At 42.3% G+C, this 26108-nt stretch overlaps 1 protein-coding gene across 1 annotated transcript in view; it reads right to left on the bottom strand.

The window, feature by feature from the left end:
- Positions 1 to 1091: 1091 nt before the first annotated feature.
- The window catches only part of ADGRE1 (adhesion G protein-coupled receptor E1), a 59448-nt gene continuing 34431 nt past the window's right edge, over positions 1092 to 26108 (bottom strand). The window contains exons 8-22 of the mRNA XM_032394680.1: positions 25500 to 25640; positions 25277 to 25414; positions 24038 to 24126; positions 22640 to 22723; positions 18573 to 18750; positions 17136 to 17255; positions 15804 to 16009; positions 15177 to 15347; positions 13485 to 13679; positions 11956 to 12191; positions 9003 to 9069; positions 6818 to 6909; positions 3892 to 4060; positions 3682 to 3786; positions 1092 to 1882 (exon numbers count right to left, since the gene is read on the bottom strand). Coding sequence (XP_032250571.1) covers positions 1877 to 1882; positions 3682 to 3786; positions 3892 to 4060; positions 6818 to 6909; positions 9003 to 9069; positions 11956 to 12191; positions 13485 to 13679; positions 15177 to 15347; positions 15804 to 16009; positions 17136 to 17255; positions 18573 to 18750; positions 22640 to 22723; positions 24038 to 24126; positions 25277 to 25414; positions 25500 to 25640 — 1997 coding nt within the window. The 3' untranslated portion in view covers positions 1092 to 1876. The remainder of the gene's footprint in view (positions 1883 to 3681; positions 3787 to 3891; positions 4061 to 6817; positions 6910 to 9002; positions 9070 to 11955; positions 12192 to 13484; positions 13680 to 15176; positions 15348 to 15803; positions 16010 to 17135; positions 17256 to 18572; positions 18751 to 22639; positions 22724 to 24037; positions 24127 to 25276; positions 25415 to 25499; positions 25641 to 26108) is intronic.

Raw genomic sequence — 26108 nt, 5'->3', positions numbered from 1 at the left:
GCCAAGTTTAATGTTATCAAATTGTCTAACCCAGGATCATTACTGAGCTAATTGAATCTTCGGTGGTAAGTTGACGCAAAGTAAATATTTTGTCTTTCCTCTGTATCTCCAAACTAAGAATTCCTGGGGTCAAAGGAAGAGAAGGAGAAAGACACAGGGTCTGGAAGAGGAGCTCTGTGGTCAAGAGTTCACAGCCTACCTCAGCCACCTACAGCTGTGTGAGGCTGGGAAAGTTACCTAACCTCTCTGAGCCTCGGTTTCCTCATCCTCAGAATGGAGAGTAATCATTCATTTACTCATTCATTCAACATATTTATGGAGAATCTCCTAGATATAATTCCCTGTACTTATAGAGTTCACAGTCTAGGCTGAAGATGCCTAAGAAAAAGAGAAGTTATAATACAGGGTTAGAAAGCATGAAGCCCTAGGGACACACAAAATGACATCTAGTCTACTTGAGGAGATTCAAAGAATTCTCCCTGGTGGAAGTGATGACTGAGACTCAAGAAAAGGTAGAAATTAGTCGGATTTTGAGGAAAGGTATCCTAGGAAGAGGGAATGGCAGATGCAAAGTCCAAACGTCAAGAAGATATTTTCCTCTCTGGTTTTAAAGACAAGCTCTGCTATCAGCATGGCAAGCAGAAGAATATTCCAGAATATTCTAGAACATTCATTCATGTGTACAACACAAATCCCCTGGGGCTCCCATTAAAATTCAAGTTCTGGTTCAGCCAATATGGGGTGGGGCCTGAGATCCTGCTTTCCTAACAAGGTGATGCTGATGCTTCTGGTCCACAGACCACACTTTGAGTAGGGAGGTATCAGAGTGGCCTTGGAAGGGAGGATATATACATTTTATTGTTCCAATTTTAGTATATGTGCGGCCAAAGCGAGCACAGAGGACATCTACATTTTTAAAAAGATTTTATTTATTTATTTGACAGAGAGAGACACAGTGTGAGAGAGAACACAAGCAGGGGGAGTGGGAGAGGGAGAAGCAGGCTTCCCGCGGAGCAGGGAGCCCGATGCGGGGCTCGATCCCAGGACCCTGGGATCATGATCCGAGCTGAACACAGACACTTAATGACTGAGCCAACCAGGCGCCCCAGGATATCTACATTTTAAAAAGTTTCATCTCCCTCTACTCTCCCTGGCAATCAAGATATTATGCAGCATGGAGGGCCAGGTGGGATGGTGATAACTTTGTGAGCAGTGTGAATCCTAGCCAAGTCCTAAGGAAGTTCCTGGAAGGAAGAGAGATGTTGGTTTGCTGAAAGGTCCCAGGAAACCAAAACACTTTCCAAAGGGTGTTGTCATCAAGCACTGCAACCCTCCATGAAATGCTGGGATTCTGCTCCATCCAGCACTCCTACTCACCAACATAACTGTTTTAAGTGTTTGTGCAAAAGTGGCCTATAGGTCTGTGGGGTTTATTCATCCCCTGGGGTCACCATTACTGTTTTACTGACCATTTCTTTAAAAGCAGGAGGAGGCTTTGTCAGGGTAAGTCAGTCAGTCATATAACAAATCATTTATTGAGGGCTGCTCTGTGTCAGGCGCAGGACAGTGCTGGAGAGGAACGCTTGCTGCCATGCACCAATGAACTTAGGAGAAACCAAAATGGTAGCCAGGTAACCTTGTTCATGCTATTGCCCTGGGATCTGTTACTTCCACGAAAGTCTAGAAACTCAAAGAGCAGAACACGGAAGATGAACTTATCATCTTGAACAGAAATTCTTGTTTTCCAGAGAGTTCTGGGGCTAGCGGGATCCTGCATCTGTGCATCAAGCTGTGCAGAGATTTCAGAGTAGGCTCCTGCTGGTACCTGCTTTCCTCAAATGTTGCTTCATAGCATATTTGAAAGTAAGAAAGAGCTTTAACCCTGTGAGAGAGAAATCAGAATTAGAATCAGCAGGATTAGTACAAATGTGATTCTGGGGTCTTATAAATACAGAGAGAGAAATATGGCAACAAACACCAGAAGGATAAACATTAAAATGTTAACAGTGACGGTCTCTAGTGTGGCAGGCACTAATGGCAAACTTGAAAGCTGTTCTCAACCTCTTCACCACTGATAGCTTCCACTCTAGAAGCAAAGAAGCCAAATACTTGTTTTGTCAAATTCCTTTGTAACTATGTGTCATCATGTGATACAGTTCTGACCAACTAAGTGAAAGGGAAACCCACTGAGGGATTTCTGGGAAAGCTTTTGTTTCCTGTGAAAGGGAGAAAGTGTTTGCCACTTCTGCCCCATCCCTCTTCTTGCCTTCAGCATGGTCATGATGTCTGGAGCTATGGCAGCCATCTTGCAACCATGAAAATTGTTTGATGAAGTCAACATGTTAGTAGATTGGAAAAGTAGGGAAAACCTAGATCCTTTACAACATCCCTGAGCAACAGAACCAATACGAGCAACACCTAACTCTGAGCTTCTATTCTTGCAAAAAAAAAAAAGAAGAAAAGAATAATTTCCTGTTTAATTAAGCCACTGAATCTTAGTTATTTGTGTTTGGAATAAATCATTGAAAATATAAAAAATTCCAATAGGGGATGGAAGAGCAATTGTGTAGAGAAAGTTTTACAACTCTGTAAATTTTACTCTTTAATTTTTATTTATTTATTTATTTATTTAAATATGATGAGCACTAGGTGTTATATTCAACTAATGAATCATTGAATATTATATCAAAAACTAGTGATGTACTATAACTTGGTTAACTGAATTTAAATACAACTCTGTAAATTTTAAATAGCGATGATAGCAATGCAAAATTATGTGGAAAAATCAGTTTTGCCTCCATTTGCACATTCATGTCTCTGAATGTCTCTGAAATTATATATGTGTGTATAATTCATATAATTCATATGTTAATATATATTTTAATTCATTTTTAAATACATAATATGAAATTTTATGTATTGGTATAATTATATAATAATTATATAATATATAACTTTATAATTATATGTATAATTATATATGTTATATATATAATTATATATTTTGTTGATAATTTTATAAATTTTTAATTTTTAAGAATAATTTTATAAAATTTTATATAATTAAATTAAATATTTTTAAAATTAAAATATATAATTAAAAAATAATTTTATAAAATTATCAACAAGAGAACCTAGCAGATGTTATAACTGGCTCAGAAAAGAATGCAAAGTACAGACATATGTATGTATTACATAATACATATATAATATATACTATATATAATTTATACAAAATATATAAGATATTACATAATTTGTATATAATGTATACAATATATGAGATATATGATAAATGTTACATAATACAATATATTTATGTTACATAATATATATGTCTGTTCTGTACATTCTCTCTTGAGCCAGTTTAATATCCGCCTCACTCCCTCACTGATTAATGAGTAGAATAAAATCCTTAATGTATGCTCATATTATATCTGTATGAGTCATGATTTTATCTTGTTTAGTTCACACAGCTACTAAGGGGCAAAGCTGGGATTTAAGACCATGAAGCCTGGCTCCTGAACCCCAACTCTTGAACACTGCACTTTATCAAATGTGCTAATATACATAGACACACTTAGCTCACAGTAGATACTCCGTGCACAGTGGCATCTGGTGTTGCTAAGAAGCAGTGATTCCATTTGAACAGAAGAAACCACATGAAACACAGTCTCTCACCATTTTAGAAGTGGAGACGACAGAGGACAGTAACATCCCTGAAGTCTGGGACTCGGAACTGGGTTTGCTCTTCCTGGTAATCCATCCCCTGTATTCTTCCCGTACCTGGAGGAAGAGACACATCACAAGAGGATGAATTATTCCTAGATGTGGGCCGACACAGGCATGTTCCCCGGAAGGATGGGGCCGGGAAGGGCAACTGCTATGTACCTGGCGGTTGAGCAGACAGTGAATGACGAAGATGAAGGCCCCCTGCAGGCTGTTGATGATAGTGAACAGGTAGGCCATGATACTAGCCATGGGTCCAATCTGGAAAATGCCCAACACCCAGGAGCACCCCAAGATGAAGAGCTGGGCAAAGGCCTTGAATGTCAGTAACCTAGGGGAGAAGATTTGGAGAGGGTAAAATTCTGGGCAGTGGCTGTTGTCCTCATGGACTGTGCTCCTACCACTCACCTGCCACCTTGGTGGGAATAAACATGCAGTGGAGTCTCCAAGCCCCGAGGCAGGGACATCGAGTCCCGTTGGCATTTAAAAGACAGTTGGCCTACAGATAACATGGCACAAGGATGTGTGGACACATATATTTAATGTAATAGTGTTGATAGTGATGAAAATGCTCGAAGGACCTACAGGTCAAGAACCGGGGACACGTTAAATGAATGGTGATGTCATAGTATGAAATATAAGGACACTTTTTTTAATTGAAGAAAAACTCACATAATATAAAACTCACCATTTTAACCATTTAAAGTGTGCAATTCAGTGGCATTTGGCACATTCACGATGCCTTACAAACATCATCACCAGCCAGTTCTAAGACATTTTTATCACCCCAAAAAGAAACCCCACACCTATTAAGCATTCATTCCCCATCCTCCCTGCAACTAAAACAACCCCAGGGTCCATCTATTGATGAACAGATAAACAAAATATGGTCCAATCATACTCTGGATTATTATTTAGCCATAAGAAGGAATAAAGCACTGACATCTGCTACAACGTGGATGAACCCTGAAGACATTATGTCAGTGAGAGATGCCAGTCGCAGAAGGATACAGAGTATATGGTTCAATTTATAGGAAGTGTCCAGAATAGGCAAATCTATAGAGACCAAAAGCTGAGCCAACTCATAGACTTAATGGAACTCCAAAGTGGAGATAAATGTGAAAAACTGATTTTCAGTGCTCTTGCTTTCACAAGAAAAATAAAATAAATAAAAGCAAATAATAAAACCATTTTTTAAAAGATTTTATTTTTAAGTAATCTCTATACCCAACATGGGGCTCGAATTCACAACCCTGAGATCAAGAGTTGCATGCTTCACTGACTGAGCCAGTCAGGTGTCCCATAAAACCATTTTTTAAAATGAGATGAGAGAGACCATATACTATAGGGGGTGAGGGAACAGGCTCTGGGTACCTGTGGAAACTGTGCCTCAGTTTCCTCAAATTGATATACGGACAATAATACAATTCCTACAGGGTGATATTACTTGTTCTACAGATTAAATGAGATAACAAAACTCTAAGGATGCTTACAACAGTGTCTAGCACAAAAACATTTTTGTTAGTTGTTTTTAGCCATAAGTATTGATATGAAATCAGCTATATATTATGTGGAAAAAAACCAAAGTTCAGAATATGTATAGTATCCTATCATGTATGTAATAGAAGGTTGATGTGTAGGTATAGAATATTCTGGAAGGAAGCTCAATTCAAGTGATAATTGTTGCTTAAGGTCAGAGAGATCTGGGGACCTGGGAGTCAGGGAAGAGAGAAGGAATTACTTTCCATGTGTTCCCTTTTTCACTGCTTAATTTTTCTTACCATTGCATGTATTAACTTTGTTTTATACTTTTTGCATCAACTTTTTAAAAATAATTTTTAGAAAAAATTATTTAAGATGGAAGAGGGATTGGATACTGACAGGAAAACAAGCAAAGGACATCATAAGGTTCCTGACAATAAAACGTAGACAATGTCTGACTTTGGTAGGTTCTTAAGATGAAGATTAGTTGAGGGGTGCTTGGGTGGCTCAATCAGTTAAGTGGCTGCTTTTGGCTCAGGTTATGATCTCAGGGTGCTGAGATCAAGCCTCTGTCTCTCATCAGGCTCCCTGCTCAGCAGGGAGTCTGCTTCTTCCTCTCCCTTTGCCCCTCCCCCCCACTTGTGCTTTCTCTCTCAAATAAATAAATAAAATCTTTTTTAAAAAAGAGTAGTTGAGTGATGAAGTTAAGAAACACAAATGGCCTATAAAAGTATGAGAACGTCCCACATCTGTAAGATAAAATAATATATACAAAACTAAAATAATAAGATAGTATCTTTCACCTATTAAATAATCAAAATGACACAAAAATGATAAATCCCAGTGTCAGCAAAGCTGTAGGTAAACAAGCACTCTTGCAAATGGAAACAAATTTTCTGGAAAATAATTTTCAATATATACTAAAAGTGGGACAATCCAACCTGCCGTTGACTCGGGCAGTTTCATGCCTACTGTTATGATTCAATAACCACAGATGTGGAAAAAGATCTATCTACAAGGGTATTCAAGACTGCATTGCTTATAATAGCTCTCCCCACCCCAAGAAATCAGAAACAACTTGAATGTCCACGAATAAGGCATGATTTAAGTAAGTTGTGCTGCATTCTTACACTGAAATGTTTTATAAAAAAAGAAGATATTGTTAAAGAATGTCTAGTTAAATTGAAAAATATTCATGACATTATTAAGAGAAAAATGGTTATAAAAATAAAGTAGATGGCATGAGTCTGTTTTTGTAAATACCCACATATTATTATGCACAGTAGATGAGTTAGAAAATGTATTAATAGTTTCAATATAGGAAACACTCTCCCTAGTAACTGTGTTACTGCTTCATAAGCCAAATAAAGTGGGCAATGTTAATATCCCCAGTATACAGATGAGGAAACAGTTTCAGAGAGGTTATGTAACTTGCTTATGGTCACACAGCTTATAAGTGGCAGACCTGGCATTTGAGACCCCAGATCTAGACACTGTGCTGTTCTGTCCTGGGCACAGGACCAGGCATACAAAAGGTACTCAGTGAATGTTTGTGGGAAGAATTAAGGAGACTTGAAAAGAAGAGAAAAGGAAGGAGGGTCCGCACCTGGTGTCTTTGAGCGTTGAGACTTCAGCATTGACGCTGGAAAGCTTCTGCCTCAGGACACACAATGTCCAAGTCAGGAGGATGGAATTGATCTACAAAGTCAAGCAGAAAAGACTGAGAGATTGGATATACAAATGGACAATGGCCAGACCCCCTGTAAAAACCCATAGTCTGCAGTAACCACTCCAGGAAGCAGTCAACCCTAAACAACCACCTCTTGATTGGTAACTGACAGCTTCCCTAATTTCTGCCCTCACTTCCAACTTAGGACCAAAGGGAAAAAGCCAATATGCTCTCCTAAGCATTCACATAGGATACCCTGCTTTGAGTTAGCTTGCCTCTAGGGTACTGATGCCTACAGCCTCTGATCGGGGCACACCTGAAGCCTTCCCTTTTTTACCCCTTTTTTATCCTACTCCTCTGCCTGCTTTTGAGTCTCTGCAAAGTGCAAGTGATGGTGGCTGACTCCCTTACTATTGCAATAAATATGCTTTGCTGGTTCTCATCTGGGTGATCACCACTTATTTTCACTGGATGTATGTGGAAAGTTAGAATTAAGATTGGTGCCCTGTTTGGGTTGAATTGTTGAAGACCTAACCCCCAGGACCTAGGAATGTGATCTTATTTGGAGTTAGGGTCTTTATCAGAGGTGATCAAATTAAAATGAGGTCATAGGTTGGGCCCTAATCCCACATGACCTTATAAAACAGGGAAATTTGGACACAGAGACAGTCATGCACAGAGAGAAGCCAAACATCTACAAGCCAAGAAACTCCTGAGGTTACCAGTCTTCTTGGATAGAAAACTGGAATGGATCATTCCCTTGAGCCTTCAGAGGGGACATGGCCCTACTGACCCCTCGATTTTATACTTCTAGCCTCCAGAGCTGTGAGACAATAAAATTCTGTTGTTCTAAGCCATCCTGTTTGTGATACTTTGTTTGGCAGCCCTAGGAAACTAATACATGCCCCCCTCCCAAATCTTACAGAAGTCAGAGCAAAACCCCTCTGGAGGAATACAATCTCAAGAATTCCCAAGATTTAAATCAGTCAGATAGGAGCTCACAATTAACAGTTACAAGTGACACAAGGAAAAAAGCCACCATGAGTGACAGTCAAAAGAAACATCATCTTGCAGGACTGTTGAATCTGGGTTGGAGGTAAGGAGGCAAGGAGATGGCGCACAACACCCCCACGTTCCCAGAGAGTAGAACAGTGGGTGCTGGGGCTGGGGAGCAAATGGGGGAAGATGTTAGTCCAAGATCACAAAGTTTCAGTTACGCAAGGTGAATAAGTTCTAGAGATCTCATGTACAGCGTGGTGACTATAGTTAACAATACTGTATTGTATAATTGAAATTTGCTAAAAGGGTAGATCTTAAGTGATCTTACCACGAAAAAAAAAAAAGGAAAAGAAAAGAAAGAAAAACAGTAACTATGCAAGGCGATGGATATGTTCATTGGGTTGATTGTGGTGATTATTTCATGACGTATACATAAGTCAAAACATCAAGTTGTACACCTTAAATATATACATTTTTTATTTGTCAGTTATACCCCGATAAAGCTAAAAACAAAAACAAAAACAACTCTAGGCTTCCCTCTGCTTCCATCCCACTGTTTTCTTCTTCTCCCTGACCACTAAATACTCTTAATTTCTTTCTCCCTTTTTTTTCCCCATTCAATGGCTATCCTCAGAAGACATTAATAGACCCATTCTTACTGAAACACAAAAGACAGATAAGACTGTGGTCCCTTCCAGAGGATTTGCATGTTGGCAAAGAAAAAAAAAATCACAAGTCAAAGAAATTACACTCTAACTTGGAAATCTCAAGAACCAGGGATCAGGGGCACCTGGGTGGCTCGGCTGTTAAGCGTCTGCCTTCGGCTCAGGTCGTGATCCCAGGGTCCTGGGATCGAGCCCCACATCGGGCTCCGTGCTCCGCGGGAAGCCTGCTTCTCCCTCTCCCACTCCCCCTGCTTGTGTTCCCTCTCTTGCTGTGTCTCTCTCTGTCAAATAAATAAATAAAATTAAAAAAAAAAAAAAAAAAAAGAACCAGGGATCAGAAGGCAGAATGTTTGAGAGGAATAAGTGACCTTGGCGACGCAACTTCCACTGGTACTTCCTGATCCCCAGGGTCTCCCTGTTCCTGCTCCAGGACACACTGTGCCAAGCAATTTGCTTACCATGATGATGGCACAGACTGGCCCCAGGAAACTCCAGATGAACCCTGTCTCTGTATTCAGCCAGCAGCTATGGAGAGAAACAGGAGTCAGAGCTTGTCTCAGTCTTAACCCTACAGTTACTCACACTCCAAAAAATGCACTAGTGGAGGAGAGTGTAGGGAGCTGACCCTGAGATGAAAATTCTCATGATGGGGCAGGTTACAGCTCAGTTTTCTTTGGGCCACAGCAAGTCTTCTTTCAGACCTTCCTCCTGGGTAAATGTTCTTGAAGCATTCACTTGATACCCTGCATAGAGCTCGTCCTCAATTCATAATCTTTGTAACCCCTTCCTCTCTATTCAGACCTCTTCACTGGCATACCTGCTCCTTCAAATCTCAGCTCAAAGTCACCTCCTCTGAAAAGCCACTTCTGACTACTCCTACCCCTGGTCCATCTCTAGCAGAGCTTGTTGCTTTTCTTTTTTATAGCATCTATTGGTATCATAAATTATGGTGGTGTTTGTTTCCTTGCAAACTGTCCTTCACTCCCTACAAGAGTATGAGCTATATGAGAATTTAGACCTTGAACTTTTGTTCATCTCTGAATACCCAGCACTCAGTGCAAAGTCTGGCATGGATGAGGCATTCCATAATTATTTCTTAAAAGAAATGAAGGGAGGGAGGGAGGGAGGGAAGAATGGAGGGAGAGAAGGAAGAGAGAATTCATTGCCTCTTTCCATCATGTCTCTAGGAATTTGTTGTTTTCACCATCTGACAACGATTCCACCACGTTCAGTAACAGCACCCCAATATTCCTTAAGCAAAAGTGTGCCTCCCCCCACAAGAGAAGGAAAATAATCAAGTTTGGCTAACCAGGCATTCTCTCCCCGGAACAGGAGTCTCCAAGTAGTAGTAATGAAAAGATGTAAAATGCACAGAAGATGCTGTCCCTGTTCTTTCAGGAACAACCACTTCAGTAAACACTGGCCAATTCCCTTATCAGCTTCTGCATCTCTGGCTGGAGGCATCAGACTGAAAGCTCTGAGGATTAGTTCACCAGGAGCAGCCCTCAACCAAAGGCTGCTGGGAGGGAGATGGTGGACAAATATGCCCCCTTGGGTGGGATGTCAGAGGTACATGCCCTACACAGTTTCCCAGAGGTACCCACTGGGATGGAGCCTCTTACCCGCAGCCACACCTGCACACCGGCACCCCGTATTTGCTCCTTCTCTTCCCCACGCCTAGTGCTTCTTCCAAAGGTCATCTCAAATCCTTGTCATACTGTTCCTCTCTTCCAAACTTTCTGTGGTTCTCACCACCTGGAAGGTACTCTCTAAATTCCATGACCCTCCCCCAGTTTCCCCTTCTTTCAGCCCAATCCATCTGTTCTCCAAACAGACCTTTAGCCCTCCTTTGGGAAGGTATTGCCCTCACCGATGTTGCCACCCCCTTTTCTATTTGCCTATGTACATTTCAGTAGAGCTTTCAAGACTCATTCAAATTCTGCCTCCTCCAGGAAGCCTTCCATGAACTTTCCCACTCCCATATGCTATCATCCTTCTCTGGTCTTTGTCAGTGCTTATATTACCCACACCAACATTGGACACTTCATCATGGTGAGCTTGCGTTGTCACCACCATCTCCTGACAAGACAGATCTGAATTCAGTTTGGACACTTCCTAGCTATGTGGCCCAGGACAAGTTCTGCAACTGTGCTGAGCCTCAGTTTCCTCTGAAGCTACCATTCATTAAGCTGTTACTTTATGTACCATCATGTGCAGCAGCACAGGTTGTACACTGCACAAACCCAGGGGACACTATTCACACTGTACACAATGGAGACTCTTAGTCCTTGCACAGAGGATTTCTGTTGAGAAGTACCAGAGATAATACATGTTTGTAAAGCTCGCAGGATTTAGGTTTGATGAGTGCTCACTTCCTACAGATTCCTTTCCCTCACCTAGTATCTCATGACCTCACCTGAAATACAAACCATCAGTAGTAGGCAGGGAGGAAACCTGGATATTTAGTTCCCTAACTACAGCTCAGCAGTGCCTACAACACAGGGTGATGAACACAGGCCCTGGGGTTGGAAAGACCCAGATTCATGTCCTCACACAGCCCCTTTCTCACTGTAATGGCAAGAAAGCCTGGCTTTCCTCATCTGTAAATTAGAACAGCACCACTATCACAAGGATCATAGAATTACATGACATGATGCAGTGAGTTACAGTCTCTGCCCTAGCCACATACTGCTTATCCTGTCATTTACCTGATTTTCAAAGTTGACTCACTTTTTTTTACTTATACAATGGAATCATGTCTATGATACCATGAGTTTGGTTGGTATGCTGGCAATTTTTTCCTAATGTCCTATAAGATAAATACAAAAATATTTTTAAATGATACTCACCAACACACTACCCAAAATCCTCTCACATGAACCATGTGATAAACAAAACTTGCTTTAAAACAGACAGTGGTGATGATGATGATGATGGCATGTATAATGCTTTACTCTGTGCCAGAGACTGTTCTAAATGTTTTGCAGATAATAACTCCTTTAACCCTCACAACACTATGATGTAGGCATTGCTGTCAGCCCCTATTATATGGATGAGGAAATGGAAGCATAAGTAACTTGCCCAAGGTAGCACAGCTAGAAGGTGGTAGAGCAAGGATTCAAACCCAAGCAGGTTGGCTCCAGAATCCATGATTTTAAAATTTACAACCAAGTACATTGTTTACACTACCACCATTCATCTATACTGTAGTGGAAACAGTGGCTCCTGGATTTGTGCAGTGCACATCCTGTGCTACTGTACATGGCAACCCTGAGACCGACAAAACATAAAGACCTCAATAAATGGTAGACACAATTACCGCTACTGTTATTGCTCTTCTTGTTGTTCATGTAAATATCATCATAAACCCTGGCAGCAGGCTCTTCAGGGAGAGAGAAGGGTATCACTTACCGATTATGCATCCCATAACCTTGTGGCTGCACACTGGCAGAGACAGCCACCACCAGCACTGGGAGCCCGTAGCCAAAGGCACAGAGGTACCACTTCTTGATGTTGCGAGAGCTGAAGTAATTCACCACTTTCAGGTTCCTGACCATAAGGAAGAGCATCACAGCCTCTACCAGCATCCAGAAGAAGCAGGCGAGAAAAAGGTAGTGCAGGAAGCCTGCAATGATGGCGCAGCCCATCTGGAGAGGAGAAACATGCACACTCAGGATCCTCCTACCCCCCACCCCAACCCAAGAAGCAGGTTCAGACAACAGTGGGGGTAACTTTGATTGGAGTTCCTCAACCACAGCCCATTCATTCATTCCACAAACCTTTATAGAGATATTTTTCCCTGCAGGTGCTATCATCCCTTTGGTAGGGGGACCCATTGTCCTGGTTTGCCTGGGACTGGTTTTTCCTAGGACATGTGACTTTCAGTGTTAAAACTGGGAGAGTTTTGAAAAGAATGGATAGTTGATCACCCTACCTCAGAGAATGTTTGAAGATATTGAGTGTGGGGGTCATCAAACTGTAGTCATTGGGCTGGCTTTCTGTTTTGTAAATAATGTTTCATTGGCACATGGCCACTTCCATTTCTATATTTTCTATGGCTGTTTTCATGCTAAAACAGCAAAGTTGAGTGGTTGTGACAGAGCCCTAGGATCTGCAAAGCCGAAAATATTTATATGTGCTTCTTTACAGAAAAAGTTTGCTCACTCCCGGTCAAATGGTGGGAGTGACATGTGCTACCAGCACTGAGTTCTGGGAAGCTAAACATTCCACAGTGGTGGCGGGAGTGGGGGGTGGTTCTGCACAAAGAATGATCACCCCAGACAAAATGTCACTAGTGCTCCTAGTGGAAAAATCCTGGGAGCCTACTATGTTTCTGGTATAGTTATGGGGGTAAATTGGCCAAAGTTCTTGCTCTCATGGGGCTCATCGTCTAGTGTGGGGGGACAGATACACAACAAGTAAAACAACAAATAATCAATATGGTTTCAAATAAATGCTGGGAAAGAAAGCAACAAAGACTGATAAGGAATAGAGTTTCACAGCTGTAACATTATTGACATTTGTAACACTATTGCCAGATTATTTTCTGTCATTGGATCTGTCCTGTGTATTGTACAGTGTTTGGCAGCGTCCTTAGTCTCCATCAGATGCCAGCAGCACCCCCACCAATACTGTCTCTAGATATCACCGAGTGTCCTCTAGGCGGCAGAATCCTCCAAAATAAGAACCAATGGTTTAAACAGTAATCGGAGGGACTACCACAATATATAACATGATCAGGGAAATGATTTGAAGCTGAGACCTACCACAAGAAGGAGTCAACCAGGTGAAGTACTGGGAACAAGTATTATCAAAAGAGGGCATAGCACATGCAAAGGCCCTGAGGTGGGAACTAGCATAGACGTTGTTGGGTAGGATGAGCAGGGGCAGATGTGGAGATGGTGGGGCTGAGTAAGGACACAGTCTAAGGGATGTGAGACCTGGTTGTCAGTCTTGTCTACACCGATGATGAAGAGAGTCTTGGCCAAGAAGAGGCAGATGCAGAGGTGCAGGTGGAGGTATGTGTTTTGGTTGCGAATGGCACGACACAGCAGGAAGGTGGCGATGGCCAAGATGAGACACATCAGGGAGATGATCATGCCCACATGGCTAATGATGTACAGGGAGAACTCCATCTGTCAGGAAGGAGATACACCACTCAGAGAGGGACTGACATCCCTCCAGGCAGAAAAAAGAATTATCCAGACTCCTGACTGGGGCAGAAAGGACTCAGAGACCTTTTCTCCCTTTGACACTCAGAGTGAACTAGATATTGTCCAGCATCATCCTTTGGAATCCATCAGCACCCATTCCCACTCCTGTTCTGTGCCCCACTTCATGTTGTACTAAAGCAGGATGTCTATAAACTACATTTCCCAGAATCTCCTGGGGCTAGGGTCCTGGATGTCATTTAAGTTCTCCAATGAGATGTAAGCACAGAAGTTTTCGACGGCAGAATGGAGGCAGATACAGGTTTTCTTCCTGCAGACAGGAGCAAGCTATGGCTGGGCTCCACATTCCAGCTGTCCCTTCTTTGATTGCATGGATGTGGGGTGATCTGACAGCAGCAATTTCTGACCTCTAGATTGCAGCTGCAGAGGGGTGATCTCGAAACCAAACCCCAAGTGGCAGCCCCTGACTTCGACTCCTCCATCCCTTCCCATGATTTTGTGAGCATCCCATTCCCTGCTTGAAATATCTAGAGTGGTTACCATTTCCTGCCCTGCACCAGGACTGTTACACAGGTGTTCAGAGATGCCCCAACTTCTGGGAGTGGAAATGGCAAGCTGAGTCCTTCCCTTATTCACAATTATTTTTATTCACAATTAATTTTAAATTTTTGAGTTCCTTCTGTGTATTGAAGATGTGACAAGGTACCATCTCACGAGCTACTCCCTATGATTTTATGATGTGGTGGCTAAGAGAATGGACTAGAGATCTGCCAGTTCCTATTGTATAAGCTTGGGCAAGACACTTAACTGCTCTGAGCCTCTGTTTCCTCATCTGTTAAAAGAGGATCCTAACAGTAACTACCCTGTATGGTTGTTGCAGGAGGATTCAATGAAAATACTTAAAGTGCTCACAACTGTGCAGGAAACATACATGCTCTGTACGTCTTTACCCACTCACCAAGGCTCACTTCACATCCATCCCCTCCCTGATTGATTGCTAGCTCTCACCAACACACTTCTGAATTCCCATAGCACAACTTCTTGCACCATGTACATGGTTTTGTGGACAGAGTCCTCTGGAGCTAGACTGTCCTGGGTTTGAGTCTCACCTCGAGTTTCCTAAGTAGGTGGGCTACGGAGCCTCAGCCCCCATCCTGTAAAAGGGCCTGAAAACACATAACTTAAAATAAAGGGTCCAACACAGTAGGTGCTCTGTAAATGGGATCTGTGATTATAATTGTCCCAGCATCTGCTTAGGGTCACTTCTCATTTTATACGTGAATGTCATGGCTTCCCAGCCAGACCCTGAATTCTCCAAGGGCAGAGGTATTGCACACCCCATCTGTCCCCACCCCAACTCCCTCCCACAATACCCAAGGCCATGAGAGACACACAATGGATGTTTACTCAATATTTTCCCCTTGGATTTGGGGAGCCAGAACACAGAGAATCAGTACTGACCGTGAGCTCCCCAGAAGCCATGATGATGGCCAGGTTCACCATTTGATTACAGCTGCAGACAGTATGCGTCTCAGAAGCTTCAAGGACCACACAGCCAGAGGGCTTCCACCTACCACCCTCCACATCGGTGTCCCAGGAAACGCAGATAGGCCTCTCAAATTCCTGCTTTGGCTGAAAATGGAAAGGCTCTTGTCACCTGAGACTCTCCTTCAAATGGATCCAGTACGACCAACTTCAAGAGTCATTTGGGGCAGGAAGATGCAGGTATGTTTGGGAGGGAAATGTGGTATTTCAGTGTGCAAGGATGGAGAGAAAGTTCTCAGATACCAGATCTGCCTCTAACACTGAATTGGTCATAGCCAGTGTAGATAACGTCCCTGTAAATGTTCCTGCATCAACATCACTTAATCTGAGCCCAATCTTGCCCAGTGATGGATGGAAGAATACACATAGAAAGAGGAGAGCCCTCCTCTCTAAAGGTGGATTTTGAGGATCAGCTTGAGTTGCAAGAAACTGTGAGAGCTTGCTGCCTTCGTGGGTCCCTATCAAAAATGAAAGTCAAGCCCACTGGGGGATAGGGCATTCTCAGTAGGTAGATGGGGGCTCAGCAGGGACCTCTTCACAAACCTCAATGTGCTCCAGCATGTAAATGACTGGGTCAGAGAAGCCATCTTTCTTCTCCCCAGTCATGATGCCCTGTACCACGCGAGAATTCATCTTCACCTTCAACTTCCTCTGGGAGTTGGCCAAAGGGGTCTCAAGGTCTTGGAAGAAGCTCTCATCTAAAAGAGACTCCATCCCCGAAAAGGAGACAAAAGCCACCCCAGTGGTCCCTGTGATTTCCCCCATAGGCAAAAAAAAAAGAAGGAATCATTTGCTCAGTAGTGATTACAGATGACCCAACATGTACACACACATACACACTTTAATATCCCATGCATCTCTGTACCTCCACTGGCCCACTCTGAGGATTGCAACACCAGTGCAACCAGGGGACTCCTAGATTGGTGACCCTCACTAGAACCATTAAAAAAACCCTGAGTTGCTTCCACCTGGAGAGATGTTGGCTATATTTAAAAAATAAATTTTAATTTGTATTTGTAAGAGACAATCAAACTGAGCAGTGGGAAATAAGTTTGCCTCCCACATTTATGGTTATTCTTGCTCCATCTCCTTGGTAGGCTTCCCCTTTCAACGTTGGTGGTCTTCAGGGATGTCCCAGGCCTGCTCCCTGAGCCCTCCAGACCGAAGATGGATTGAGAAGGGGCCAAACAGTGGCCCACAGGCCAATCTGGTCATTGCCTCTTTTGTATAAGTAAAAGAGTTACTGCAACATGGCCACACACATTCATGTATGAACACCTTTGCACCGTGAGGGACTGTATTGCCCTCAATGCCTAAAACATTTACAAACCCGCCCTCTACAAGACAAGTTTGTCAATCCCCGATACAGACCAGCACTGTCCACTTAGCAATACAACATGAACCACCTAGGTAATTTTAAATTTTCTAGTAGCCACATTTTTAGAAAAGTCAAAAGCAGGTAAAAATTAATTTTAATGATATATTAACTCAATACATGCAAAATATTATCATTTCAACATATAATCAATATAAAAATATGAATGAGATTTTTCCATCCTTCTTTTTTTATACTAAGCCTTTGGAATCCAGTGTATATTTTTACACTCACCGCCTGGCCACATTTCAAGTGCTCAATAACAAAAGGTTATTGAGTGGCTACTTCACTGGACACTGAAGGTCTTGATGCTCCATTATTGTGAGAGTATTTATTTATTTAATATCTGACTTCCCCAGTGGATGGAAAACTCCCTGAGGGCATGGACCTCACTTCACTGATCCCCTCACAAGTCTTGGCACCTATGAGTTGACTGATAAATGTGTGCTGATTGAATACACCATAACCACCCTCCTTGATTCTCAGGAGCAAGTCTGTACCTGTGGATTCAGATTCTTCAATGGTGGAGCACCTAATCTCCATCTTGTCCCCTTTGGCTCTCAGGTGAAAGGTCACATTCTCTTCAGTGCATTCTTCCTTGATAATTTTGCTTTCAATTTCTAAAAGGAGACAGGGGGATGCCTGGGTGGCTCAGTCGGCAAAGTGTCTGCCTTCAGCTCAGGTCATGATCCCAGGGTCTTGGGATCCAGTCCCACATGGGGCTCCTTGAACAGCGGGGAGCCTGCTTCTCCCTCTGCCTGCCGCTCCCCCTGCTTGTGCTCTCTCTCTGACAAAGAAATAAATAAAAATCTTTAAAAGGAGATAGGGAGACTTTGCCTGAGGTCACTCAGAAAGTGAGTCCTGAATTCGGTTTCTGTCCAAAAAAAGTTATACACACCTAGTTGCAAGCAAAGAATAAAAAGGCCAGTTCATCATGGGGAAGATCTTGAGCCCCTGATGAGTGACAGGAGGATGGTAGCACCAGACAACTAAGAAACCCAGCCGGAGCTGTTGGAGTGAGCTCTCGCCCCATAGGGGAAAGATGGGGTTGAAGTCAACAGTGGTGGAAAGCAACAGTCATGACCCTCTGGCTTCTCTACATTTAGATTAGTTTCCTGAAGCCAAAGGAAATAGGAAGGGGCTGGGGCGAACCCAGCAGAGTGGACCAGGGCTCAGGTGTTGCAGTCAGCTCTGCCACTCACCAGCTGTGCCAACTTGAACAGACTTAAACCCTCTGAGCCGCAAGTCCCTCACCTGTGGCATGGCAGTAATTACAGGGGTCTTCATGAAAACAAAATAGGTAATGGAACCAGAGGTATCCTTTTAAAATATAAGCCAGATAATGTCACGCCTGTTCTCAAACTCTCCAATTCCGTACCCCACCCCCAGTCTTACTTCAGATAAAATCCTGAGTCCCTACATTTGTCTACAAAATCCACCTCTCCCCTCCTTTTCTGACCCCTTCTCCTGCAAGCTCTATGATTCTCTACTCCACTTGGGCCATGCTGGCCTCTTCATTGTTCCTTGAACTCACCAAGTATTCCTGTGCCTGTCCTTTCTCCACATAGGTACACGGCTCCCTTCCCAGGTAAGCTAGCAATGCTCCCCACCAAGCCTGACCCTCTCCAGCCGACTTAGCCCTGCTGTATTTTTCTCAATAGCATTATCCATGTCTGGTATACCAGATGTTTGTTTATTGTGGAATTCAGATAGTTGTTGAATAGATAACACACTCCAAACCCTACCTGGCAACACTCATAACTCAATGTCAGCCACTCAGTAAATGGGAGATGTTGTTCATATCCTTGGACTGGCTCTTCTGTGAGTTCAGAGATTTGAAACACTTGGGAAAATGGGATATGGGAAAGCCACGGAGAATCGCATCTCTCAAGGCCCCCCCTCAAAGTCAGCGCCCAGGTGTAACCTTGCCATGTTACCTAAATGTTCAGTCTGGACAGTCTGACTGACATTTGCTGACGGTTTCAGGAAGGCTGCCAGGGTGGTGCTTTTCACACTCTCCAGGACCACAGTGGCCAGGGCGGAGGTCTCTTCTTTGGTGAAGTTGGACGATGTGGATGTTTGTTCAAGCACAGAGGCAAAGCTCTCAACTGCGCTCTGCAAGGAAAGGTGTTTGCACGCTGTGCACTCTCTCTCTCTCTCTCTCCCCCTCCTTCTCTCTCTCTCTCCCTCCTTCTGCCTCTCCCCCTCCCTCCTTCTCTCTCTCCCTCCCTCTCTCTCTTTCCTTCCCTCTCTCCCCCTCTCTCTCTTTCTCTCCTCAAGAGACTGGGTTGACAGTCTAAGCCAATGAAGAATTAAAAGGGCATCTACTCAGCTTCCTTTTCCTGATCCCAAAGGCCCCCTTGGGATGCAAAATGGTGTAGCCTTTAAATCAGCACCTGGAATAACATTGCTTGCACATAGCTCCAACCCAGCGATTTCCCCTCCTGGGATTAATCCTTCCAGAAATGCTTAAAAAGTGTGCAAGGATCTTGTCCAGTGATGTTTATTTCAGTATGGCTTTTGATAGCAAGAAGTCAGAAAGTCTAAATGTCCAACAGATTGGCTAAATAAATGATGATGGAATCAAATCATGCGATAGTATGCAGCTGTTAATAAAAGAATGGTGTAATATATATATATGTATATATATAGACATATTAACAAGCAAAAAGGTCCATGAGCTATTAAGTAAAGAAAATTACAAGGTAACATGTGTATAGTATCTCATTTCACTTAAAAAAAACAAGTACTTTCATTAAAATGTTTATACTTATAATATTAATATTTCTGGCGCATAGACATAAAAATAATCAAACTTACTATGAGTCAGGTATTAAGTGTCTTACATATGTTAATTTTAGGATGATATCTGTGAAGTAAAGACTATTGTGTCCATTTTTGGATGGGGAAACAGGATACACATCTAGGAGGTAGCAGAACCAAGATTTGAACCTTGGCAGGCTGGTATCAGAGGCTGAATCCTTCTAGTAGGTGTTCACTAAATGGCTTCAGTGTGTGTGTGTGTCTGTCTGTGCATGAGCATGCGATTCACAAAGTGAAAGGGTATGGAAAGATATACATCCAAATGTTAACATTGATTATATCTGAGGAATAGAGTTAAGGAAAGAATAGCAATAATAATATTAATGTTGATACGATTCCCTTTATTGATCATCAATAAATTGACTTCTTCAATGTGACTCTGACCCCAACCAAAAAAAAAAAAAAAATGAGAAGGATTCACAACCTAATAAATACAAGGAAGAAATTAATTGACTCCAGTCAGATGAGGAAGGAAATTAACTGAAATCCTAGTAGGAATACCAATTTCTATCTATCCAAACTGCACAGTAAAAACATGAAAAGAGGGGCATCTGGGTGGCTCAGTCAGTTAAGGATCCAGCTCTTGGTTTTGGCTCAGATCATGATCTCAGGGTCGTGTGATCGAGCCCTGCGTTGGGCTCCACCGTGAGATCGAGCCCTGCATTGGGCTCCACACTCAGTGGAGAGTCTGCTTGAGATTCTCTCTGTCCTTCTCCTTCTGACCCTCCCCCTGTGCTCGCTCTCTCTCTCTCTCTCCCTGAAATAAAGAAATAAATCTCTTAAAAAATATGAAAAGAATTTCAGTAAAAACTGGATGAGGGTACAACTTGAGAGATGTTCATTCTGGAGAAACAGGACACACAGAGTTCTGTAACCATATCCCAAGTGCAAGGCATGAGTGTGGGGTCCCTGCCCACCAACACACAGAAAAATCTCAGGTAGAATCATCCTGCAAAAATGTCGTCTTCAATTCCATGGCTGAGGAAACCTCATTAAAACTCCCTTTGAAATGTGAAATCTATTCTTAGCTGGGAATGCTATTTTATTTCCTTGGGGAGGTTAAACATCAGTAGGCAAACTAAGACACCATTGAACACACTTCTTGTTCAATTTAGAAAGTTTTGTGATCTTTGGCATAATCTGGAAAGTGGTTGTTGAAAGGGTTTGGAACAATTCAACACATTAGAGAAGGTAACTGAGTAACCACGTGATTTCACTGCCAAAAGCAATTAGATGTGTGATAAATGTGTATTTAGTATGAACACTGTAAGAGAACACAGCTGTTGATAAATGGTTTTGAATATTTAAAAAAATCTGAATTATTACATTTACACATTTGATTGATTGGATTTATGAATCCCTTGAATGCATAATGACTTTGCCTTTTAGATTGTAAATCTTCCTCATTAGGTATTTGAAATTTGGAGGGAAATAAGAATATTCGTAAACATAGTATAAAATGAGGGAATCTAACTAAATTTGTAAAATCGGTTCATTTATGGAAATTTAATCTGAAAACCCTATGAGTGAATGTACACTTAATGAATAAATATGTTTTACCAATAAATTAATTTTAAATCAAATTACAAATGAAAGCATTATTCTTATTTTGGTACAAAACCAACCAAATTTATTAATAAACTAACAACAACTGTAAGTTCAACTTAAAGTCTTAAGAAAAACTAGGTTTTAAAATCTACCATTGTGGGGCGCCTGAGTGGCTCAGTTGGTTAAGCGACTGCCTTCGGCTCAGGTCATGATCCTGGAGTCCCTGGATCGAGTCCCGCATCGGGCTCCCTGCTCAGCGGGGAGTCTGCTTCTCCCTCTGACCCTCCCCCCTCTCATGTGCTCTCTCTCTCCTCTCATCCTCTCTCTCAGATAAATAAATAAAATCTTTAAAAAAAAAAAATCTACCATTGTAATGACCGAGTAATCCTATCTCTAGGTATTTACCCTGGAGAAATGAAAAATCAGGGGGACACACACACACCCAGACAGACACACAGACATACAAACTGTATGCGAATGTTTACAGCAGCTCTACTGATTAATGCCCAAAGCTGAGGTGGGGGTCAGGGGAAGAGGGAGATGTTGGTTACGTGGAAGCAACTCAGATGTCCTTCCCAGATGAATGGATAAACCATGGTACATCCATAAAGTGGGGTACTACTCAGCCATAAAAAGGGATGAAGCACCCACCTGTGCTTTAATGTGCATGAACCTTAAAAATATTACACTCCGAGTAAGAAGCCAGACACAAAAATATTACATTCCGAGTAAAAAGCCAGACACCACATTTCGTAGGACTCCTTTTTCATAACATACCCAGAACAGGTACGTCTAAAAAGACAGAAAGCAGATTAGTGGTTGCCAGGGGCTTGCAGAGGGAGGGATGAGGAACAGCTGCTTCGTGGGTCCAAGTTTCCTTTTGGGGGAATGGTGGTGGTGGTGGTGGTGTTTACACAATGTTGTGAATGTAGACAATGTCACTAACAGTTATAAAAAAAATAAGAATTGGGACTATTGATCACAACCTTGATGAATCTCAAAGGCATTATGCTGAGTGAAAGAAGCCACATCCTGGGGGCACCTGGGTGGTTCAGTCGGTTAAGCGTCTGCCTTCAGCTCACGTCATGACCCGGGGTCCTTGGATTGAGGCCCACCCGGGGCTCCCTGATCAGCTGGGAGCCTGCTTCTCCCTCTCCCTCTGCCTCTCCCCCCACCCCCACTCATGCTCTCTCTCTCTCTTCACCCCCCAATAAAAAAATAAAAATCTTTAAAAAAAAAAGAAAGAAAGAAAGAAGAAAGAAGCCACATCCTGTGTGATTCCATTTATATAATATTCTTGAAAAGACAAGACTCTAATGACAGAGATTTACTGGGGCTGGCGGTGGAGGGAGCATCTGACGATAAAGGGGAAGCCCAAGGGAGAGTTTGGGAAGGAAAAGGAATGGCTCTATATTCTGATTGTGGTGGTGGTTACACAAATCTACTTAGGTAATAAAACTCATAAAACTGGACAGAGAAGGGCAATTTTACTGTATGTTAAATTTTAAAAACTTGCAGCTGAAATAAATTAAATGCTAACTCAACCATTAATAATAAGAGGACTTTCTGTACCCAAAGTGTCCCCCCAAGATGTTCAAAGCTTGAAACCCGGTTACAAAGACTTTGCTGTTACCTTCAGAGAAACCACGGCAGTTCTGTTTCCACAGGCATCGTCCAGAACACTGAAGGTGGCGTTCATTAGTGTGCAGAAAGAACCCTGTGCCCCAGAGAAAGAGCATGAGTGAGCCACTGATTGATCGATCCCCCAGCATGTGAAGTACACATTGGCCATCCAGTCTACCACAAGAGTGGTCCTAAACAGCTAAGGAGTCAGGAGGCTCTAGAATTCTCAGGAAAATGGAAACTCACCATTTGAGCAGACTTGGAGTCACGACACCTTTCTCTTCAATGAATAAAAGAAGCAAATACAAAGAAACAGCAAAACTACTTAGTGGGGTCAAAGATGGGGGAATGTGTGAAAAAAACGTCCAGTGGTCCAAATCGAATATTATTCAGCCACCAAAAGGAGTAAAGCATTGGCACCTGCTACAATGTGGATGAACCTTGAAAACATCATGCTGGGTGAGAGAAACCACACACACACACACACACACACACACACACACACACAAACCACATACTGTATGATTACACTTATATGAAATATGCAGAATAGACTAACTGATGGACACAGGGAGCAGATCAGTGTTTACCAAGGGCCAGAGGCAGGAGGAACTGGAGGGCAATGTTGTTGGGGATACAGTTTCTTTTGAGGGGATGAAAATGTTTGAGGGCTAGAAGTGATGGTTGCACACCATGGTGAGTATACTAAATACCACAGCAAAAAAAACTTATGATGTACTATATGCTGGCTAACTGAACATAAAAAAAATTTTTTTAAATAAAAAATAAATAAGTTGTTAGAATGGTGAAGTTTTAGGTCTATCTCACCACAATTTTTATTTTTTTAATTTAATTTAATTTTATGAAGTTATGTTAGTCACCATACAATACATCATTAGTTTTGATGTAATGATCCATGATTCATTGTTTTCGTAAATCACCACAATTTAAAAAAAAAACAACATCTTTTCTTCTGTTAGTGAAAGAATTCCCAAGTTTTAGATAGACAAATGTCCTCCCTTCTCAGCTTTCCTTGAAGCCAGATATAAACAGAAGTGATACTGGGTTAAACTCTTAAAGAGAAGAACTATGCCTTTCACTTCCCCCTCTCCCCTGCCCACCAGCTGAAATGCAGACGTGATGGCAGGGGCTGGAGCAGCCATCTTGGGAGGCTTGTGTTAATGCTGGCAGAGGATTTACAGAGCCATCATATCAACTCTCCACAGCAGACACTCAGATTGTTTGCAAGGAGAGAAATAAACTGTTATACAATTTAGGTCACCATTATTTTGGCCTTTGTTAAAGCTGCAAAACAACCTCCTACCTGAGTGGTTTCTAGGAACCTTCTAGAAACTTCTAGAAGGTCTTCTAGGAAACTCAAGAGCTAGGAACCTTAAAAATACTTAACATGTTCAGGCTCCACTGCTCCTCCCACTTTGCAGAGCTGGACCTGCTCATTGTTGGGTATCACATCTTCTTTACACTTGAAGGGAATCTCTAGGAAGAAAACAAAAGCAACCAAATTAAAGCTCAACCACAGCAAAGTATGATTGAAAGACAAATCTGATTTCATTATCCCCTGCTTCAAATCCGTCCATTACCAGATTATATGATAGCTACACACTGAAACATCAGGGACTTTGAGAAGCAGGAGACTGAGTGAAAAGATCCGGTCAGAAAAGACTATCCAGAGCATGATGCCATTTTTATAATGCTCCAAAGCAAGCAAAACGTAGTGAAGTATTGTTTAGGGATACATACATGGGGGGCATTTTTTTAAGTAGGGGAATTAAACATAAAGTTCCCAGTAGTCCCCTCTGAGGAGGACTAAGGGAGATCTAATGGGGAACAAACATGCAGGAAACACAAGGGCATTGATGATATTCTAGTTCTCATGTTGGTGAGGGGCCTCAGGCATACTCATTTTATTATTATACTTCATTGCCTCCATATAAGCTACCTCTATTTTTAATGTATCAAGTATCCACAATTTTAAAAAATTTAAACCTTTCACAGTTCCCTATTGTTCTCAGGGGAAAATAAAAAAACCATCTTCAAAATTCCTCACATGGCTCACCAGTTCCTGCAGGATCTGACCTCTGCCCATGTCCTAAGGTGCACCTAATGCCATCACCCCTGGTCCTCACTCTATGTTAGCCTCAGGGCCTTTGCACATGCCACAACCTGGCACACTGAGATCTCCACTCTTCATCTGGATAATTCCTACTCTTCCTTCAAGCTTCAGCTTAAATGTCACTTGCCCAGAGTATATTAAATATCTCATTACTCACTCTGAAGCACATTATGATTTTTCAGGAGTCACACTCATTGTGCTTATTAAATAATTATGTGTGTGCTCTCTACTTCCTTCCCTAGATTATGAACTACATGAAGGCGAATATCATGTCCATCACATCCAGGACTGAATCATCAGTGCCTAGTACAGGGGCCTAGTTGACTAATAGATGTTCCAAGAATAATTTATTGAATGAGTGAATTAATCAATGAGTGAATGAATACATTAGAAAAGAGAGAATTGTAGATGAGGTAAAAGTAAGAGGAAGATCCTGAGTTTGAGTAGATTGAGGATTTCACAACGAAACCAAGACACAGATTCCATTGCCAAGAGACACAAAGAAATGATTACTTTTGCAGCTGAAGTTCAAGGAGCCTTCTGGATTGGGTTGAAAGCCCCCAATGCAGCTACAGCTGTAGGAGCCCAGGGCATTGGTGCAGACAGAATTGGGGCCACATGGTGATGGATCTTGGGAACACTCATCAATATCTGCAAAGAACTTGAGAATATCAACCAACCCAGAAGAACCAGGAGATACTTCTTTCTAGGGATGTTCAGCAAACTCTCTTCTCACCTCTACATTCGACTTCTTGGTCTGTGAAGCTCGGCTGTCCATTGCTTGGTACAAAGCCAGGAGAGCAGGTGCAAAAGTAGCTCCCAGGAGTGTTGGTGCATGTTGCATTGGAAGGGCACATGTGAAGGCACTCATCAATATCTATAGGGTAGAGAATGGGCATGAGGCAGAGTTGGCTAGCAATCCTCCAAAAGTCATGCTTCCAATGCATAGAGTTATCCCTAAAAAATGGTAGCCCAAGCAGGGACAACATTTCCCAGAACCCTCTGCATGTAGGTGGGGCCATGTGACTAGTTTTCACTTATAGAATGTGAGCAGGTACGACATTTGTCTCTTCTGGGCCAAGGTGGTTGCAAAGTGGGTGTGCCTTCTCTCTCTTTCCCCACCACTGGCTGAACCAGGGATTCCAAAGCCATAAGGGATATGAGAACCAACAGATACAAGGAAATGGATCCCTATATCACCATGTGGAGAAAAGCTGCCCACTGGCCAGGTATGTCTATATTGGATGGTAATGAGAGCAAAAAATTTCTATTAGCGTTAAGCTAGTGATTCTCAACTGAGGGCAGTGTGCTCCCTCTACCCCCTGCCAGGGGACATTGGGCAATG

The sequence above is a fragment of the Phoca vitulina genome, unplaced genomic scaffold (assembly GCF_004348235.1).
Source record: "Phoca vitulina isolate PV1807 unplaced genomic scaffold, GSC_HSeal_1.0 scaffold81, whole genome shotgun sequence".
Taxonomy (NCBI): Eukaryota; Metazoa; Chordata; class Mammalia; order Carnivora; family Phocidae; genus Phoca; species Phoca vitulina.
Note: the sequence above shows the minus strand (reverse complement) of the source record. Positions and strands in the feature narration are given on the sequence as shown.